The sequence below is a fragment of the Heptranchias perlo genome, chromosome 21 (assembly GCF_035084215.1).
Source record: "Heptranchias perlo isolate sHepPer1 chromosome 21, sHepPer1.hap1, whole genome shotgun sequence".
NCBI lineage: Eukaryota > Metazoa > Chordata > Chondrichthyes > Hexanchiformes > Hexanchidae > Heptranchias > Heptranchias perlo.
The window spans coordinates 13476531-13495493 of record NC_090345.1 but is presented as its reverse complement, the minus strand read 5'-3'; the positions used below and the strand labels follow the sequence as shown (position 1 = coordinate 13495493).

The 18963-nt window shown below is 40.2% G+C and overlaps 1 protein-coding gene across 1 annotated transcript in view; it reads right to left on the bottom strand.

Moving 5' to 3' along the window:
• shoc2 (SHOC2 leucine rich repeat scaffold protein) overlaps nt 1-18963 on the bottom strand; it is an 82074-nt gene that overhangs the window by 43435 nt on the left and 19676 nt on the right. Inside the window, exon 2 of the mRNA XM_068002117.1 lies at nt 1446-2408. Coding sequence (XP_067858218.1) covers nt 1446-2145 — 700 coding nt within the window. The 5' untranslated portion in view covers nt 2146-2408. The remainder of the gene's footprint in view (nt 1-1445; nt 2409-18963) is intronic.

Sequence of the window (18963 nt, the reverse complement as noted above, 5' to 3'; positions counted from 1 at the left end):
CAAAATAACCTCAGTATCCTGCAAAGATACACATCACAGAACTATCTTGAGATATCAAAAGCACGAGTTTCTTTAAAAAGTAATAAGTTAAAAACAGTGGATGTCCAAGGGGACTTAGGGGTTCAGGTACATAGATCATTGAAGTGTCATGAACAGGTGCAGAAAATAATCAATAAGGCTAATGGAATGCTGGCCTTCATATCTAGAGGGCTAGAGTACAAGGGGGCAGAAGTTATGCTGCAGCTATACAAAACCCTGGTTAGACCGCACCTGGAGTACTGTGAGCAGTTCTGGGCACCGCACCTTCGGAAGGACATATTGGCCTTGGAGGGAGTGCAGCGTAGGTTTATTAGAATGATACCCGGACTTCAAGGGTTGTTATGAGAGATTACACAAATTGGGGTTGTATTCTCTGGAGTTTCGAAGGTTAAGGGGTGATCTGATCGAAGTTTATGATATTAAGGGGAACAGATAGGATGGATAGAGAGAATCTATTTCTGCTGGTTGGGGATTTTAGGAGTAGGGGGCACAGTCTAAAAATTAGAGCCAGACCTTTCAGGAGTGAGATTAGAAAACATTTCTACACACAAAAGGTGGTAGAAGTATCGAACTCTCTTCCGCAAAAGGCAATTGATACTAGCTCAATTGCTAAATTTAAATCTGAGATAGATAGCTTTTTGGCAACCAAAGGTATTAAGGGATATGGGCCAAAGGCAGGTATATGGAGCTAGATCACAGATCAGCCATGATCTTATCAAATGGCGGAGCAGGCACGAGGGGCTGAATGGCCTACTCCTGTTCCAATGTAATCCATTCTCGGGGCCCAGGTGAGGAACTCAGGCTTCATTCTTGAAGTTCGGGGTGTCATTTGAACCCTCTGACTGAATTACTGCCTTGTGATCGACAGCCAGCCTTCCAGCATTGTGCAGTCAAAGCATTTTATCAGAACGTGTACATCTTTGTACAATTTTGCACTTCTAACATTAGATGTCCATTTGATGTTGCACCTGTAACATCAGATTACTAGTGTGCTCTTCCCTTCACACCAATGCATTTTTCTCAAAAAGGGGGGCAAGAGAGAGAACCTGGTATATATGACAAAAATGTTTATGGTGGGTAGGGAAGTGAAATACTTAGTCCATAATCAAGTTTTTTTAAGCACTTATATGAACATTATGCCCAGTCTGGTTCCATATCAACTCTGGACGCAATGCCAATTAAACAAAAATAATTGAGCATATATTTAGTATTGGAGTTATTACTCCAATTTGTATGGCCACACTGTGTACAATCAATACACATAAAACAAATATAGTTCAAGAAAGAATGAAACCACAAAACATAACACTACAACCAGTTATGCCACAATAACATTTTCAATAAACCTATCAGGAAAAGGGGACAAAATTGTACTGGAAATGCAGAGAACCACTGAACACACCTACCTATTTCAGCAGGGAGATGTTTAATTTTGTTCTCTCGGATACTCAGCATTGTAAGTTTGGATAGATTTTTGATGTCCTTCTCCACAGTAGTTATACGGTTGAACCGCAGATAGAGAGTGGTGAGGGAAATCAGCTTGTATACTACTGTAGGGATTTCTCGAAGTTTGTTATGCCGTAGATCAAGCATTCGCAGTTTCTTCAAGTTATCGAGAGAGTCAGGCAAACTCGTAAGTGAATTTTCACTCAGCGCCAGGGTGACCAAGTTCACAAGGCATCCCAGTTCTACTGGCAAACACTGCAACTTGTTACTATACAAATAAAGCTCAGTTAATTGGGTCAATTCCTTGATTGACGTTGGAAGCATGTGAATAGATCTCTTGGCCAAGTCCAAACGCATTGCATTCTCCTCACGACACTTGTTTAACTCTTTAACCACTTCAGCATTACTCGATTTTTTACGTCCTGGTGCTGGATTTGGCCGTTTTATTGTATTGTCCACTTGGAATTGCACGCCTGGTTGTACCCCACTAGATTCTTTCTTTCCTTCTTTGGCATCTTTCCCTTTGGTCTTGGTTTCTTTCTCTTTACCATCTTTCCCAAAGCCACCAGAAGCCTTTGTATCCTTTTCCCTGTCCTTTCCCAATGAAACTTTAGGGTCCTTTTCTTTGCAGTCTTTTTCTTTTCCTAAAGTACTACTCATAGTGGCTGCAAAATAAGTAGCTAACTCGTTAACGTTTTTAAAAAAAAACACAATGGGGCAAATTCTTATCTTCAAAGGTTAAAAGGTTCGTATTTAAAATGTTCCAGGAAACCAAGTAAAATGGAGCAAGAAGTCTGATATGGTACCAAACTGCACATTTGTCATTAATGGACATAGTCTCCAGTTCTAATCTGGAAAGGAGCTGCTGTCCACGTGTTGAACATCCCAAGTTTCCAGTGTCATCTGCATCAGCAAAAGTATCCCTGCAATAAAAAAAGATAAAATATGATTAAAGTAGGTGCCAGCAAAGCAACTACATAATCAAGCAATTTCATCAACAAAAATTATTTCTCCAACTAGGAATACATAACATGAAAATAGAATGAGAACTTTCCAAATTCAAATATTTACAAACTAAGGTTTGAAATCTTGGGACCCCAAAATCTCAGTTCACCACCTAAAAACCCTGAGGTTTTAGTACTGAAGTAAATACCTGCACTGTTCCTAATGGTTGGATGAAGACGAGCCAGATAGAAAGAAAAGGAGCCACAACCAAAGAGAACAGATGGTGAGAAAGAAAAAAAATTAGGACGAGAGAGAAGGAAAGGAGCCGAGATAGAGATATTGCAGTGTGAAGAAAGGCACAGGTGAGATTGTGATCGGGGACAGCATAAAGGTGTCCTTACAAAAATAAACAGGGAGAGAGAGAGAGAGGAGATAGGAACAGCTGGAGGCCTAATACCCACTGGTGTGAGCAGGAGCCAGAGCACAACTATACAGGCTTTAGAAGCAAAATATTTTTGAAGCAACTGGTTTAAATACTTGATAGATTACACTGGTTCAATATTGTACGGAGCTGTGGCACTTGTCTGGTTCTGAAATAAGGAGCTTATATGAAAAGATGGAGGCAAAAATCCAAATATAATAATTGAATGGTAACTAGCAATCCTGATGCCTACCTAGGATCCTTGGACTTGCAAGACTGAATCCAGAGTTAATAGGCATTCAGGATTGCAAAGCCCATTACAAGCACACATTTTCAGTGTTCTATTTCTATAGAAAATCAAGTACAAATTATCTATGTTCTTTTGAATTTCACCCACATTCCTTCTAAACTCCAAATATATCATCCTGCATGTTCTTTCCCCTCCCTGTACCTCACTATTGAAATAAAGACTTATCTTCCCTACCCTAACTCATTCATTTTCCAGAATCTCCAAACTGTGGAACTACCTCCTGTAACAATATGTTTGTAATTATATGATGCGCCGAATAGAAATCATTGTATTCTGCAATCACTATGGTCCAAATAGTGCTAAAATAATCTACATGTTTTACTTGAATAAGTAACTGATTTGAACCAATTCTACAGTCAGCATTCAGGCTGTGCTTTTTAGAAGTTTTATGTAAAACATGAAAACATCAAGCAATGAAGAACTTACTAAGCCTGCTGTGAATAGAAACATTACAGCATACAGTTTCCTTTCTCCTACAATTGTCACGTTCTTAAAAAACAAACTTGGCATCATGTACTCACAACTTCCCGATTTACCTAGTCTCTTTTATACTTTCCAAAATTGGTGATGTCCTGCACCAAAGGTCTTGGCTCTTCACCGTCCATTTCTCAATTATAATAAATATAATAAGAAATCCCAGGGTAGATCTGCACTAGTTTGTGCAGCTATCTTTTGCAGCGTTTATACATCTTAAAAAGTCACGTATGCAGCTTTACAATACTGAAATCAGATCCTCTCTTCTTTCACAGCGAAAAGATTTCACCTATTTGCTTGAAGGGCACTTGTGCAGTAAATTCTCTTTCCAAAGACACTATGTCCCTACATAGTCACGGCTAACAGCGACTGCTGATATGTTTGTTATAAAGCTCTGTGCCATTGCCTTTTAAAAAAAAATCTTAAATCAGTTAGACTGAAACAGAGATAATAATGCTGAACAAAGTAACTGATATGGTCATAACATTTCTCATCCCCCTTTTCTTCTTTGCAATGAATCATAATAGTGTCATGGTAGAACCACATTAATGGTTTTGTACCATACTTTTAGACAAACAGTTCATTTATTTCACAAAACTGGTCAGAGTGAATGAAAAGAACATTTAAAAGCTAGCAGGTATAGAATTTTACAGCACAGGAGGGTACCATTCAGCTCTTTACACTGGCACTAAAAGAGTTATCCAAACTGTCCCTTTTCACAAACCTTCAAAATTTTCTTGTTCAAATATTTATCCACTTCCTTTTTAAGAACTATATCATAGATTCTACTTCCAACACTGATAAATTTCTGGTAGGCCACTCCACAGCCCAACGGCCCTCTGCGTACAATAATTTCTCCCAACCTCTTCCTTCGTTAGTTTGGTGACCTTAAATGTATGCTCTCTGGTTACGGATTAACTGAACGGTAGAAATAGATTTTATTTACCTGATCAAAGCCTCTTAAACTTTGAACACCTCCATCAGATCTCCTCTTAGCTTTCTCTGTTCTAATGAAGACAGCAGCCCCAATTTGTCCAGTCTCTCCTCATAACTTAAACCTCACTTCCCTCATCATAGAAATAAAAAAGCAAGAGTCACAGTTTAGTAAAAAAAATCTGGCGAAAATTAACTTCAGTGGAAAAAAAAAGTTTCTCTGTTCGATAAAGTGGCCTGCTTTTTAAAACTTTACAACTTTGACTTGTGGGCTGAACACAGACCGAGGCCTCCGGAACAATGTGAAGTTGACCCAGTATTTACCACTGACACCAACATATCTGGCTGCTGCCATTTAGGTCATAAAAATGCACCGAGTAAAAATTGGTCTTACATAAACATAATTAAATAAGACAAACTGACCACTAGAAAACAAATATTATTTTGACTACTTGTCCGCAGATGCTGATATGCTCCATCATGAACTGCTTTCTGCTGACAGGCATTCAAAACCATAAAAAGACCCACTAGGGGTCTGTGGCTCCATCACTAGCCAGCTGATTCTTACTGTGTATCTGTAACATAAGGTTACCAGCTCTGCAATTTCATGTCCTAATTGCTGTCAACATTTTTATAAATGGACATGGTAGACACAAAACTTGTACACTGATTAAATAGTACAAAATGATAGAAAAGTTTAACTTTCAACAGATGTTTATTCCATGAGCTATGTTATGACCTCAATAAATATTACATTTTCCAAACTTTTCAAATTTACTTTTCCACCAGCAAAACCAATTGAAGGTGGGAACACTAAAGGCACAAATACTACATTGTCAAAATGCTAAACTGGATAGAATACAGCTTATTGCATAAGTGGTTTTAAATGCATATTCTTTCCAATAGATTTATTTTTGTACTTCCTGTACAGATAGATGAAATAAAGTTCATCAAAACATTACACATAGACTGGTGATTGAACTTTCTGGCCAGTATATGGAAATCATTTTGATATCAACTGGACAAGAAATTCCAGTTTTTACAGGTAAACAGTGAGAATTAAATGGCCAGTGAGAGCCAGAAATCCATAGCCAATCCTTTGTAAAGTTTTATATTTCAATATTGGAGAGCCTAGTGTTGCAACAATGGCTTACGACAGAATACCAGCATGCGGGTTTGTATAAACAATTTGCCACGTGGTCATTTCTGAGCTCCCACAGTAATGTTAGAACCACAAGCACATCAAAAATGTTATCCACAGAGACGTCTTAGCCATCAGTTTAACAGTGCAGGGAAGGCTCCTTTAATGGTTCAGCTGGATAAGGCAGTGATTAGCTGAGTCATATACAGACCAGAAAGTTTGATTACGACACTACGCTAAGTCAGCTGATCTCAGCTGGGCCTGCTACAGGGGTATGACAAAGGGTCCATTTCCCTGGGTTGAAGAGGCGGGGGGCAGGGCAAAAAAATAAATCAGCTGGGGCTCCTATCAGCTACCCAATCACAGCTGCTAGAAAGTGCACCTAATCGTTATCCAGGAACACACACTGGAACAATGCACCTATGGATATTAGGTAAGAAAAAAATTAGGCTCAGTTGTGATGTTCCACACTGTCAGAGCCTGCAGACACTAACTGTCTAGGTTAACGGGAAGGAAATTTCCTTACACAAACTATCCAAGGGACAGTACCCCAAACAAGGGTTCAATGCTTTCCAGACATGAACGAAGGAGAAAACTGGCAAAGTAGTGTAGCTTTGAAGTTACGCCTCTTCAGTGAGTACATGGTGGACTATAGGAAACGGTGAAATAACTAAATATGCTAATTAATACAGCTTCAACTAAATTTTTTTATTTTATTCGTTCATGGGATGTGGGCATCGCTGGCGAGGCCGGCATTTATTGCCCATCCCTAATTGCCTTTGAGAAGGTGGTGGTGAGCCGCTTTCTTGAACCGCTGCAGTCCGTGTGGTGAAGGTTCACCCACAGTGCAGTTAGGAAGGGAGTTCCAGGATTTTGACCCAGCGACGATGAAGGAACGGCGATATATTTCCAAGTCGGGATGGTGTGTGACTTGGAGGGGAACGTGCAGGTGGTGTTGTTTCCATGTGCCTGCTGCTCTTGTCCTTCTAGGTGGTAGAGGTCGTGGGTTTGGGAGGTGCTGTCGAAGAAGCCTTGGCGAGTTACTGCAATGCATCCTGTGGATGGTACACACTTCAGCCACAGTGCGCCGGTGGTGAAGGGAGTGAATGTTTAGGGTGGTGGATGGGGTGCCAATCAAGCGGGCTACTTTATCTTGGATGGTGTCGAGCTTCTTGAGTGTTGTTGGAGCTGCACTCATCCAAGCAAGTGGAGAGTATTCCATCACACTCCTGACTTGTGCCTTGTAGATGGTGGAAAGGCTTTGGGGAGTCAGGAGGTGAGTCACTCGCCGCAGAATACCCAGCCTCTGACCTGCTCTTGTAGCCACAGTATTTATATGTCTGGTCCAGTTAAGTTTCTGGTCAATGGTGACCCCCAGGATGTTGATGGTGGGGGATTTGGCGATGGTAATGCCGTTGAATGTCAAGGGGAGGTGGTTAGACACTCTCTTGTTGGAGATGGTCATTGCCTGGCACTTATCTGGCACGAATGTGACTTGCCACTTATGAGGCCAAGCCTGGATGTTGTCCAGGTCTTGCTGCATGCGGGCTCAGACTGCTTCATTATTTGAGGGGTTGCGAATGGAACTGAACACTGTGCAATCATCAGCGAACATCCCCATTTCTGACCTTATGATGGAGGGAAAGTCATTGATGAAGCAGCTGAAGATGGTTGGGCCGAGGACACTGCCTTGAACTCCTGCAGCAATGTCCTGGGGCTGAGAAATAGGACTTGATCATGTTGCTGTTTCTTCTAAGGAGACACAGGTTAGTTAAAATGCTGAATTTTAGCACTGCATCCTTAATCAATGCCCCAGATGCACATTTCTTAATGCTTTTTTCTGGGTCACATTTGTTAACAAGTTGGTCTGTAACAGTTGTAGGCATATTGGAATATACAGCTCTTTTTTCATACAATCCAAAAAATGGCTCGTAGTGAAACTTTTTTTTTTGAGGTAGCTGCAGTTCCATTTCCTCCTCCCCCCTCCCCACCACATCCTTACACAAAACTAGCTACAAAACTAGATCTTGGGTTAAGAGCTTACTCAACAGATGTTACTTAATTGTAGTTGATGAGCAAAAAACATGATGGGTTAATTACTTAAAGTTGAACTTAATACTATCTTAATATTCTAGTCTGGTAAGTGGGAGGCTTTCAAAAGTGTGTTAACCAGGGTTCAGGGTAAGCACATTCCTTATAAAGTGAAGGGCAAGGCTGGTAGAAGTAGGGAACCTTGGATGACTCGGGAGATTGTGGCCCTAGTCAAAAAGAAGAAGGGGGCATATGACATGCATAGGCAGCTGGGATCAAGTGGATCCCTTGGAGTATAGAGATTGCTGGAGTAGAGTTGAGAGAGAAATCAGGAGGGCAAAAAGGGGACATGAGATTGCTTTGGCAGATAAGGCAAAGGAGAATCCAAAGAGCTTCTACAAATACATAAGGGGCAAAAGAGTAACTAGGGAGAGAGTAGGGTCTCTTAAGGATCAACAAGGTCATCTATGTGCGGAACCACCAGAGATGGGTGAGATCCTAAATGAATATTTCACATCGGTATTTACGGTTGAGAAAGGCATAGATGTTAGGGAACTTGGACTGCAGCAGTTCAAAAAGGCGGCTCACCACCACCTTCTCGAGGGCAATTAGGGATGGGCAATAAATGCCGGCCTTGCCAGCGACGCCCACATCCCGTGAACGAATAAAAAAAAGTGATGTCTTGAGGAGTGTACATACTACAGAGGGAGGTGCTGGAAGTCTTAACGCGCATCAAGGTAGATAAATCTCCGGGACCTGATGAAATGTATCCCAGGACGTTATGGGAGGTTAGGGAGGAAATTGCGGGTCCCCTAGCAGAGATATTTGAATCATCAACAGCTACAGGTGAGGTGCCTGAAGATTGGAGGGTAGCAAATGTTGTGCCTTTGTTTAAGAAGGGCGGCAGGGAAAAGCCTGGGAACTACAGACCGGTGAGCCTGACATCTGTAGTGGGTAAGTTGTTAGAGGGTATTCCGAGAGACAGGATCTACAGGCATTTGGAGAGGCAGGGACTGATTAGGAACAGTCAGCATGGTTTTGTGAGAGGAAAATCATGTCTCACGAATTTGATTGAGTTTTTTGAAGGGGTAATCAAGATAGATAGATGAGGGCTGTGCAGTAGACGTGGTCTACATGGACTTTAGCAAAGCCTTTGACAAGGTACCGCATGGTAAGTTGTTACATAAGGTTAAATCTCACGGGATCCAAGGTGAGGTAGCCAATTGGATACAAAATTGGATTGACGACAGAAGACAGAGGGTGGTTGTAGAGGGTTGTTTTTCAAACTGGAGGCCTGTGACCAGCGGTGTGCCTCAGGGATCGGTGCTGGGTCCGCTGTTATTTGTTATTTATATTAATGATTTGGATGAGAATTTAGGAGGCATGGTTAGTAAGTTTGCAGATGACACCAAGATTGGTGGCATTGTGGACAGTGAAGAAGGTTATCTAGGATTGCAACGGGATCTTGATAAATTGGGCCAGTGGGCCGATGAATGGCAGATGGAGTTTAATTTAGATAAATGTGAGGTGATGCATTTTGGTAGATCGAATCGGGCCAGGACCTACTCCGTTAATGGTAGGGCGTTGGGGAGAGTTATAGAACAAAGAGATCTAGGAGTACAGGTTCATAGCTCCTTGAAAGTGGAGTCACAGGTGGATAGGGTGGTGAAGAAGGCATTCAGCATGCTTGGTTTCATTGGTCAGAACAATGAATACAGGAGTTGGGATGTCTTGTTGAAGTTGTACAAGACATTAGTAAGGCCACACTTGGAATACTGTGTACAGTTCTGGTCACCCTATTATAGAAAGGATATTATTAAACTAGAAAGAGTGCAGAAAAGATTTACTAGGATGCTACCGGGACTTGATGGTTTGACTTATAGGGAGAGGTTGGATAGACTGAGACTTTTTTCCCTGGAGAGTAGGAGGTTTAGGGGTGATCTTATAGAAGTCTATAAAATAATGAGGGGCATAGATAAGGTAGATAGTCAAAATCTTTTCCCAAAGGTAGGGGAGTCTATAATGAGGGGATATAGATTTAAGGTGAGAGGGGAGAGATACAAAAGGGTCCAGAGGGGCAATTTTTTCACTCAAAGGGTGTTGAATGTCCGGAACGAGCTGCCAGAGGCAGTAGTAGAGGCGGGTACAATTTTGTCTTTTAAAAAGCATTTGGACAGTTACATGGGCAAGATGGGTATAGAGGGATATGGGCCAAGTGCAGGCAATTGGGACTAGCTTAGTGGTATAAACTGGGCGACATGGACATGTTGGGCCGAAGGGCCTGTTTCCATGTTGTAAACTTCTATGATTCTATTAAAATAGTTTCTGCAATAAAAAGACTACAAATAATCCAAGATCTTTGTCACAATAAACCCAAAGAAAACCTACACTTGAATTTTTCCAGTGCAAGACTAGGACTCTACTTTCTTAAAAAAAGTGTTGTTAGAACTTTATACAAATCAGAATGCTTTTATCAGACGTTCATATACAGCACTGGTCATGAAGGGGACAAATAAAATGCCAAAGTAAAGAAAAATCATCAAGTTAAAGAAGCAATAGAAATTTGGACCCAAAACATGTTCTGGGGACCCAAACGGTCTCCTGATCTCAACCAGCATATGCCAGAACCATACTGAGCAGCTGAATAAAACAAAGCTTCAGTAGCTTTTAAGAACAAGCATCAGCTCACAATGAGACTAAATTTTTTTACTAGGATAGCCAATGCTGAAAACTGATATCTGGGCAAAAATGTCTGGGCTTTTTTGGTTGAATACTTTTCATGCAAGAGGGACTGTAGCTGTTGCTATACAGTTTATTTTCCAATCAGTACAGCCATTTGTTTAAATTATTGAATTGCACTGGAGTCAAATCCCTTTTACAGCTCAAAATTATGGACACTCATTTTACCAACAATCTTTCACAATATTTGCAAGAAAAGTAATGTTGATCTGTAGGCAGAATTAGAGACAACGATTTTCTTTGTAGGATTTTATTCTGATCCCAAGCAAGATGAGATGCTGGAGACAAAGTGTTTCCACTTGTGGGGAGTCCAAAACTAGGAGGTCATAAATATAAAATAGTCACTAATAAATCCAACAGGGAATGCAGGAGAAACTTCTTTACCCAAAGAATGGTAAGAATGTGGAACCTGCTACCAGAAGGAGTCATTGAGGCGAATAGCATAGATGCATTTAAGGGGAAGCTGGATAAGCCTATGAGGGATAAAGGAATAGAAGGGTACCCTGATAGTTAGATGAAGGATGAGGGCGGAGGCTCGTTTGGAGCATAAGCGTCGGCATAGACCAGTTGGGCCGAATGGCCTGTTTCTGCACTGTAGTTTCGATGTGATGCGATGATGCATTCAAAGGCTGATACCTATTTTTGGAAAATGGTATAATAAATTGGCATGTAACATAGCTTGCCCTGTTTTACATTTAAAAGCTTTATTTTGGTCACAATCTAGGGTGCATGTATACACCCTGTTGCATAATCAATCTCTTACCATTTGGACTCCAGTAAGAAACCCAAGAGCACAGCTTGCCGTATTCCTGGTACGATATAAAACGACAGCACGGTACTGCAAACTTAGATGCTGCTACTTGTAACCATCCCAGAAATAAATGCACTTCAGAAAAGCCCACTAGGTTAATAGATTGTGTAGTTTGATATGAGTATTTTTTTTCCTTTCCTAGTGGAGACACGGAGGCCACATGCAGCACTGATTATGTCTTTTTAAAAGACACTTTGTTTTTAACTTGAGGTACAAATCCTACTGCTCACTTTTACTATATTCACACTAGCATGAATATGCTTGCCTGACCTGCAACTATCACAAATTGTAAAAATGCACAATTTTGATTTTCTTTTTACGGATCACATTTAGCTTCATAGAAGGAGCAATATGTTCTTTTGCAATCCTACTTGCTGTGAACAGAGGTAGTTATTTTGGGAGGTCAATGCATTTTTCTTTAAAGTTAAAAATCAGTTCAAAAGATTCAAGTTATTCAACCTAGTTTTGGAACAATTAAATCCAATCTTGAAAAAAATCTGCAACTGGACACAAGAGACTTGTCATGGAAGTAATGAAAACCCAGGGGGATCAATGAATTCTACAGAAAATCCACATCCTGTGGATTTCCCTGGCCTCTCATCTCCATTAAGGCACAAATCAGAATTAAGCCATTCTCCAACTGTGTAGTAATGAGAAAAGTAGTGTTACAGAGTCTTAATATCCTACACAGGATGCTCTCTTTATAAAAGGCAAGGAGAGTGTAGCTTTACCATCTGATTACTCAACGATCAGTGAGATGATTCAGTTGTTGATGTCCTCTAAATTTTATCTGCTTCACTATGCCCACCCTAGACACGCAGTTCAACATTATATATCGACCCAATAGACCGCTGGAGTCGAACCAAATGCATGACAATTCCACACATCTAGACCTAAGCAAAATCTATTTGTTGCTTAGTTCCCTGGAGAGTGAAAAGTCAGTGGCAGCAAAGCCCAGCTGTTAGCCTGCCTTCCCTTTCACGTAAGGCAGAGGGATTAAGAGTACTTAATGGCACACACCAATATAAAATTTGCCCAATACAAATTATCCTGTAATGTCTCTTCATAAAACTCCACAGCCACTTCCATACTTTTGAAAAAAAACACGGCCCCAGCAAATCCTTCCCTAAAACTACATAGGGTCGGAATACATTACTTCACATCAGTTTTTAAGGGATAAAGGAATAGAAGGGAATCCTGATAGAGTTAGATGAAATAAGGATGAGGGTGGAGGCTCGTTGCTTTTATATAGTGTCTTTAATGTCTGCACAGCCAATTAAGTTTTTTTTTAGAAGGGCAGTCGTTGTTGTAATATATGGAAAACAAATATAACTCATTTCAAGTACTGCCTGTTAGTGTTAATGAATCACAAGCCAGAATCATTGTAATTTAGTTAAATCTACGGTTTAGGGCACTTTAGTTAAATACAATTTCTAACTTGCGCCGTAATGGGAGATTTTCAAGAAGGCAGCTAACTACATATAAACAACTCAAAACCAACAAAATAAACTCATTTAGAAAGGGAGAAAGATGGAGAACAAGATTATTTAAGTACAATGTAGCTTACAGATGTCTACACACTTCAACAGAGATTACACTTCATAAGTATTTTATTAGTCACGAAGCACTTTGGGACAGGCACAATATTAATGCAGGTTCTTTTTTTCCCCTTTAATAATTAGTGCCATCACTAGGATTTCAGTAAAGCATATTAATGAGAATGTCCGCTTGAACTATAGAAAAATAGCCAGCAATAAGTTATACATTCTTTTCTTCCAAACTTAGGTTGTGCCTGGAGAGCATTTAGAGCTGTATAACACAAGAATAAAGTAAATGGTATTAATGGGAGCAATATGAGACAATGAATTAAGAGTGTCATACAAGCATGTTGCGCAAGGCTAAAAGCTTATTAGCTTAAATGTCAGTTCAAAAAAAAAACTTGGACATTGCTTTCATAGTTAAACCCAAAACTGCAAGAAAGAAAAATCGAGACGAGCAATCTTGACTGATCTCATACTAATCTGATAGGACTGCAAAGGTTTGGATGGATTAAGTTTTGCAAGCAATAGTTCAAGTGCAACTGGTGCAGCCACAAAGATATAAATCAACATTATCACTATAAAGTTTAAAATTGACTGAAAGGTTTGGTTCAGATGAAAAAAAAGGAAACAAGTTTTTACAATCATTGCACTAAATGTTATTACTTTTGTAATAAGCTTTAAGTTTATGAAGCGATGCACTTCAATTACAGAATTACATTTGTTTTAACACTTGTGTAAATGCCCAATTTCAAGTTAGTTATAGTTACAATACTTAGTTGGTGATTGGACTGTGCACTGGATTAGCATATTGTACTTTTGCCAAATGAGTTTTGTTCAATCTCAATCTAGCTTCTAATGGACCAATTCAGTCTCATTTTGCCAAAAGGAAGTCTGGTGTGGAAAATGGTACAAGGCACACTAGCCCAGCAGGGGGAGCTTGAGGTTGTGGGTTATAACAATAATTGCATTTATAGAACACTTCAAAACTTCTCAAAAGCACTTCACGGAATGAATTGTTTTTGAAGTTACGTAAATGAATAACCAGTTAATCTCTCCTTTGCATGATATTGGTTGTGGGAAGACACTAAGTGAACTCCATGTGTTTAAGTGCCGTGGGATCTTGGGATCGTTAATATCCTTTTGAACTACCAGAACAGATAGATGGAACTCAATTCAACTCCTCTTCAGAAGGATGGCACCTCCAAGAATGCAGCACTCATCCACTACCGCACTAGAGTGTCGACCTAGATTATGGGCTCAAATTCTGACATAACCTTTTGACTGAGCTACCAGCTGAGCCAGCCTTACACACTTGTTAAGTCAGAGCAAACTTTACTCTATATCCCATGCTATACGCACTTATCTGAGCATCCACATTCAATGTAAGCATTCCTAAATTAAGAGAAAACTGTCCTATTCCCAAACAGCACAAAAATACCAAAAACAAATATTCAAGAGAGTTTGTGGTCCAAACACTTTCAGTATTTCACAACCTCCTTTTAAAAGCTGGTGTCTCCTTTCTAATTCAAAATGTAGGCCAGTTTGACAAATGAAAAGCAATCTCTCCTGAAATCACTGGACTGCTCAATGTCATTTGAAAATCAGTCTTCAAAGATCATTTTTATAAATACAAAGGAATCTGTACTAATGACAGATTTGAAACAGGTTTTAAAATAGTATCAACATTAAATGTCTTAGCTACAATACAACCGTAACAAGAGGATTGATTCAAATATAATTAACGATAGTTATAAATATTTGAAGTGGTAAATAATGCATTTTCAAAAGTAATCTGATAGGCCTTAAGGAGATACTACAACTTTAAACATAACCATTTTCTGATTATTACGAAGGAAAAATCACCAATACTAAAAAAATACATCACATACTGAAGTTCAAAAACATCACACTGTACTTTCTACGCTTTGCACGGGCATTTCAGCTGTTTATAAAGCAACCACTAGGCTTTTACGTATTCAATGTTGTTGGAAAAGAATATGCTTGGCACCACATTAAAACAGCTAAAGGTCATTACCACAGAGCTTAAACTTTCCCAGCGTTCTTCAAAGCTTAGACCGCCCACAGGCATCCAGACTGCACCAGCTAAGCAGGGGGCACAAACCACAATCCACAATCACAGCAAACAGTTTCTTTTATTATTTTCAGTTTCAAATTGAAGTGCAGATTTTCAATCACGTTGTGTTTTTAAGTTTCTCCAAAATGCACTGCCTGCTTAAAATCTTATATTCTTCACAAAAAAGAGCTCTTCCAACGTAATGCGACATACTTAAGAACTTTAAGTGCTTTGAAAGATCAGAAGAAAATTACCTTTGATGTAGCAACCTTTAAAGGCTACCTTTCTATCTAAGCCTAGGTCCATTTTGGGGATTTCTCTGCTATTTGTCAATGTTCAGCAATCAATAATTCTCTTTTACTTAATAAAATATTCATACAACCAGAGTCATAAATCAAAACAGTAAAAAAAAGCAGTAAATAGCTCCTAAACAATGTGGGTGAAAAAAGCATTACACTGGGGGATCAAAAGCTTTTGAATTGATGTTTTAAAAACATGCACTCACAGTAACATAGCTTAAGATACCATTAGACTACATGATCCCAGTCTGGAGTGAACTCAGATGCAAATCCAGAAGCATTTGTCTGGATACTCTCAATCATGGGAGTCCCTAGTGTGAAACTAGAACTGAAATTTAACAATGATAATTCTATTTTACTGCAGAGCCATTAGGATTTTATTTACCAATTTGCTCAGGAAATGTAAATATCGTATCAGTGCAGTAGGCAGACAATGAAGAAGTACTACGACATTTTAACCCATGCATGACAGAGTGGGATCAGCAATGGATGTGATATAAAGAGGAAAATAATAATTTCTAGATCATTTTGTTCAGCGGAAACTTTTAAAGCACAGCATGTTGCCAGATTTTGGGGATGTACCCCAACCAGAAACAAAGGTCTCAACCGAGACCTCTGAGCCACTTTGCATTTGCAGCTGTTTGCGTTGCCACTGGTGACCTAAATTACATCCCGCAACATAAATGGGGAAAATTGAGAGCACCAGACAATGTCTAAACTCCTATCTTATTGTTCTTTCTGCACACTAGTTTCAAGACAGACACCACTATTAAATCAGCTGCAAAATCCAGTTGTCACAAATTATGCAAGAAATTGTTTCAAAGCAGTACTATGCACCAAAAAGCAAATTAACTATCTGTATTTTCCCCCTGCACATTTTGATTTTCAACAAATTTACTGCATGCAGAGAAGGAGAATGTGCAAAGAGGAGGCGCAGAACCCACCCCCCCAACCCCCCAAAAAAATTAACATTTAGATTTATATCCCAAAACAAGATACCACACGCTCCCAAAGTCACAACTAATCAACGCAATATGGTATGGACAAATACTCTTCACATCAAACATTCCTGGTATTAAGCTGTAAGAGCCAATAAAAATTTGAGGGTGATCAGGTTTGTTGAACAGATCTGATCGCAGGCCTCAGATGCTAGTGGCTACAAGGTACACAAGAGCCCATGGTAGCTCACCAGTGGATCTTCCTACTCATCTCTACGGCAAAGTGCCTACCTTCACATTGGTGCCTTGACTGCTAGCAAAGTCAAAATTATAGCTACCGACTTTGAAATTACCCACAAATTTCTGATCACCACAATCTGATGCAAAGTTTACCCACAATAAGCTTTGTTCAAAATGAGCTGTGAAGAATTTAAAACGGCACCTGATTGAACATATTTCCCTACCCCCCCCCATCCAATTTAATTCCCCAAACTACCACCAACCTGTTCACCACTATAAAATAGAATAGAATGGTTGCTGCACAGTAGGCGGCCATTCGGCCCATCAAGCCTGTGTTGGCTCTCTGCAAGAGCGATTCATCTAGTCCCACTCCCCTTTCCCCATAGCCCTGCAATTTTTTTCCTCTTCAAATACTTACCCAATTCCCTTTCGAAAGCCACAATCGAGTCTGCCTCCACCACCACCCGCTTCCCCTCGCCCCCCCCCCCCCAATCACAGCAGTGCATTCCAGATCACAACCACTCGCTGTGTAAAAAAGTTTTTCCTCATGTCACCCTTGGTTCTTTTGCCCTTAAGGGGAATCTAGATAAGCACGAGGGAGAAAGGAACAGAAGGATATGTTGATAGAGTTAGATGAAGAGGGGTGAGAGGAGGCTCACGTGGAGCATAAACACCATCATGGACCAGTTGGGCCAATGATTCTATGATTCTATGAAATGGCCTGTTTCTGTGCTGTTCATTCTATGTAATTTCCAATAAGAAATTTGGTTGTAGCATGGGCTTTGTTGCGCCACTGATGTTCGGCTCAACTCTGACAACATTTTCAATGGGATGAAAGACATCTCTCTCTCTCTCTCTCTCACAGGTGTGAGTGTGCAATGGTCCTATTTGGAATGAGTTTGGGTGGTCTATATCAGTTCATAATGAGCATGGGTACACAGCACAAAAACTGGCACACTCATTGATAGAGACCATAACGATGACTAGTCAGGGAAATTGAACTGTTATGTTGATGTGGTACAAACTCCTCTTCTGGAATTGTTAGGGAGAGTAAAGGAAGATTAGCTGACTATGGCTATCACCTGACCTGGGAAAACTTGATGCTGATAAACAAAAAGAATTCTGTCACTGTCATCTTTCACTTGATCTGCTGTTAACCTTTCTAATGGGGCTAAACATGACCCACGTGAAAATTCTACAATGGTTGACAAGTGCCCAGTTGTAGACTGTTAACAGCTTGGATGCAGGCAACATTTTTGGATGAATGAACATGCATTTATAGAGCACCTTCCATGACCTCAGGATGTCCCAAAGCACTTTACAACCAATGAATTACTTTTAAAGTGTAGTCGCTGTTGTAATGCAGGAAACACAGCAGTCAATTTGTGCACAGCAAGGTCCCACAAACTGCATTGAGAAAATGACCGGATTATCTGTTTTAGTGATGTTGTTCAAGGGATAAATATTTGTCAGGGCACCGGGAAGAACTCCCTTACTGTTCTTGGAATATTGCCATGGGATCTTTTATATCCACCTGAAAGGGCCCACAAGGCCTCAGTTTAACGTCTCATCCAAAGGACAGCACTAACGACAGTGCCACACTTCCTCAGTACTGCACTGAAGTGAGACAACTCTAAAAAGTTCACGCCTGCTCGCACCAAAGCAGCACTATGTTCAATAGACAATAAAACTCTACAGCTATATTGTTCAAAATAAGAGAATACAATTGAAGTAAATGTGTAAGCCAATTAACACTATGACTTACAAGTTGTAAGATCCTTTCCTTATACCTCTGTGAAGCAACTTGGGACATTTTTCTATGTTAAAGGCATTATAAAAATCCCATATAGTGTTGTTTTGAGCATCAGGCATTATGGGAACAAGAGTATTTTTCCACTTAGTTTCTTGGCCCAAGAAGGAATGTATCAACTTAGTTGAAAGTTTGAAGTCATAGCAAGTTATAAGACACCAGAGGGCATTACCATGTCCAGCCACAGGAATGGACCAGAGAAGACCAAGCATAGTTTAAAACCCTTTGGGACTATGTAATTTCGGTTACTTTTTTACTCCTATTTCTCATCTACATGCTGCCCCTCGGCGACGTCATCCAAAAACACGTCAGATTCCACATGTACGCTGACAACAACCAGCTCTACCTCACAACCACCTCCCTCGACACCTCCACTGTCCCTCATGTCACATTGCTTGTCCGACATCCAGTACTGGGTGAGCAAAAATCGCTCTATCATTGGCAGTCGGGCTTTCAGCTGCCTAGGCCCTAAGCTCTGGAAATCCCTCCCTAAACCTCTCCGCCTCTCTACCTCTCGCTCATCCTTTAAGACACTCCTTAAAACCTACCTCATTGACCAACCTTTTGGCCACCTGTCCTAATATCTCCTTATGTGGCTCGGTGTCAAATGCTGTTTGATAATACTCCTGTGAAGTGCCTTGGGACTTTTTACGTTAAAGGAGCCATATAAATGCAAGTAGTTGTTGTTGTTATCTAGTGATTGGGTCGAACAGATTAGTTACGTTACAGATAGACAGCAAGCCACCTAAAAGAGGCTCAGTGTATCAGTAA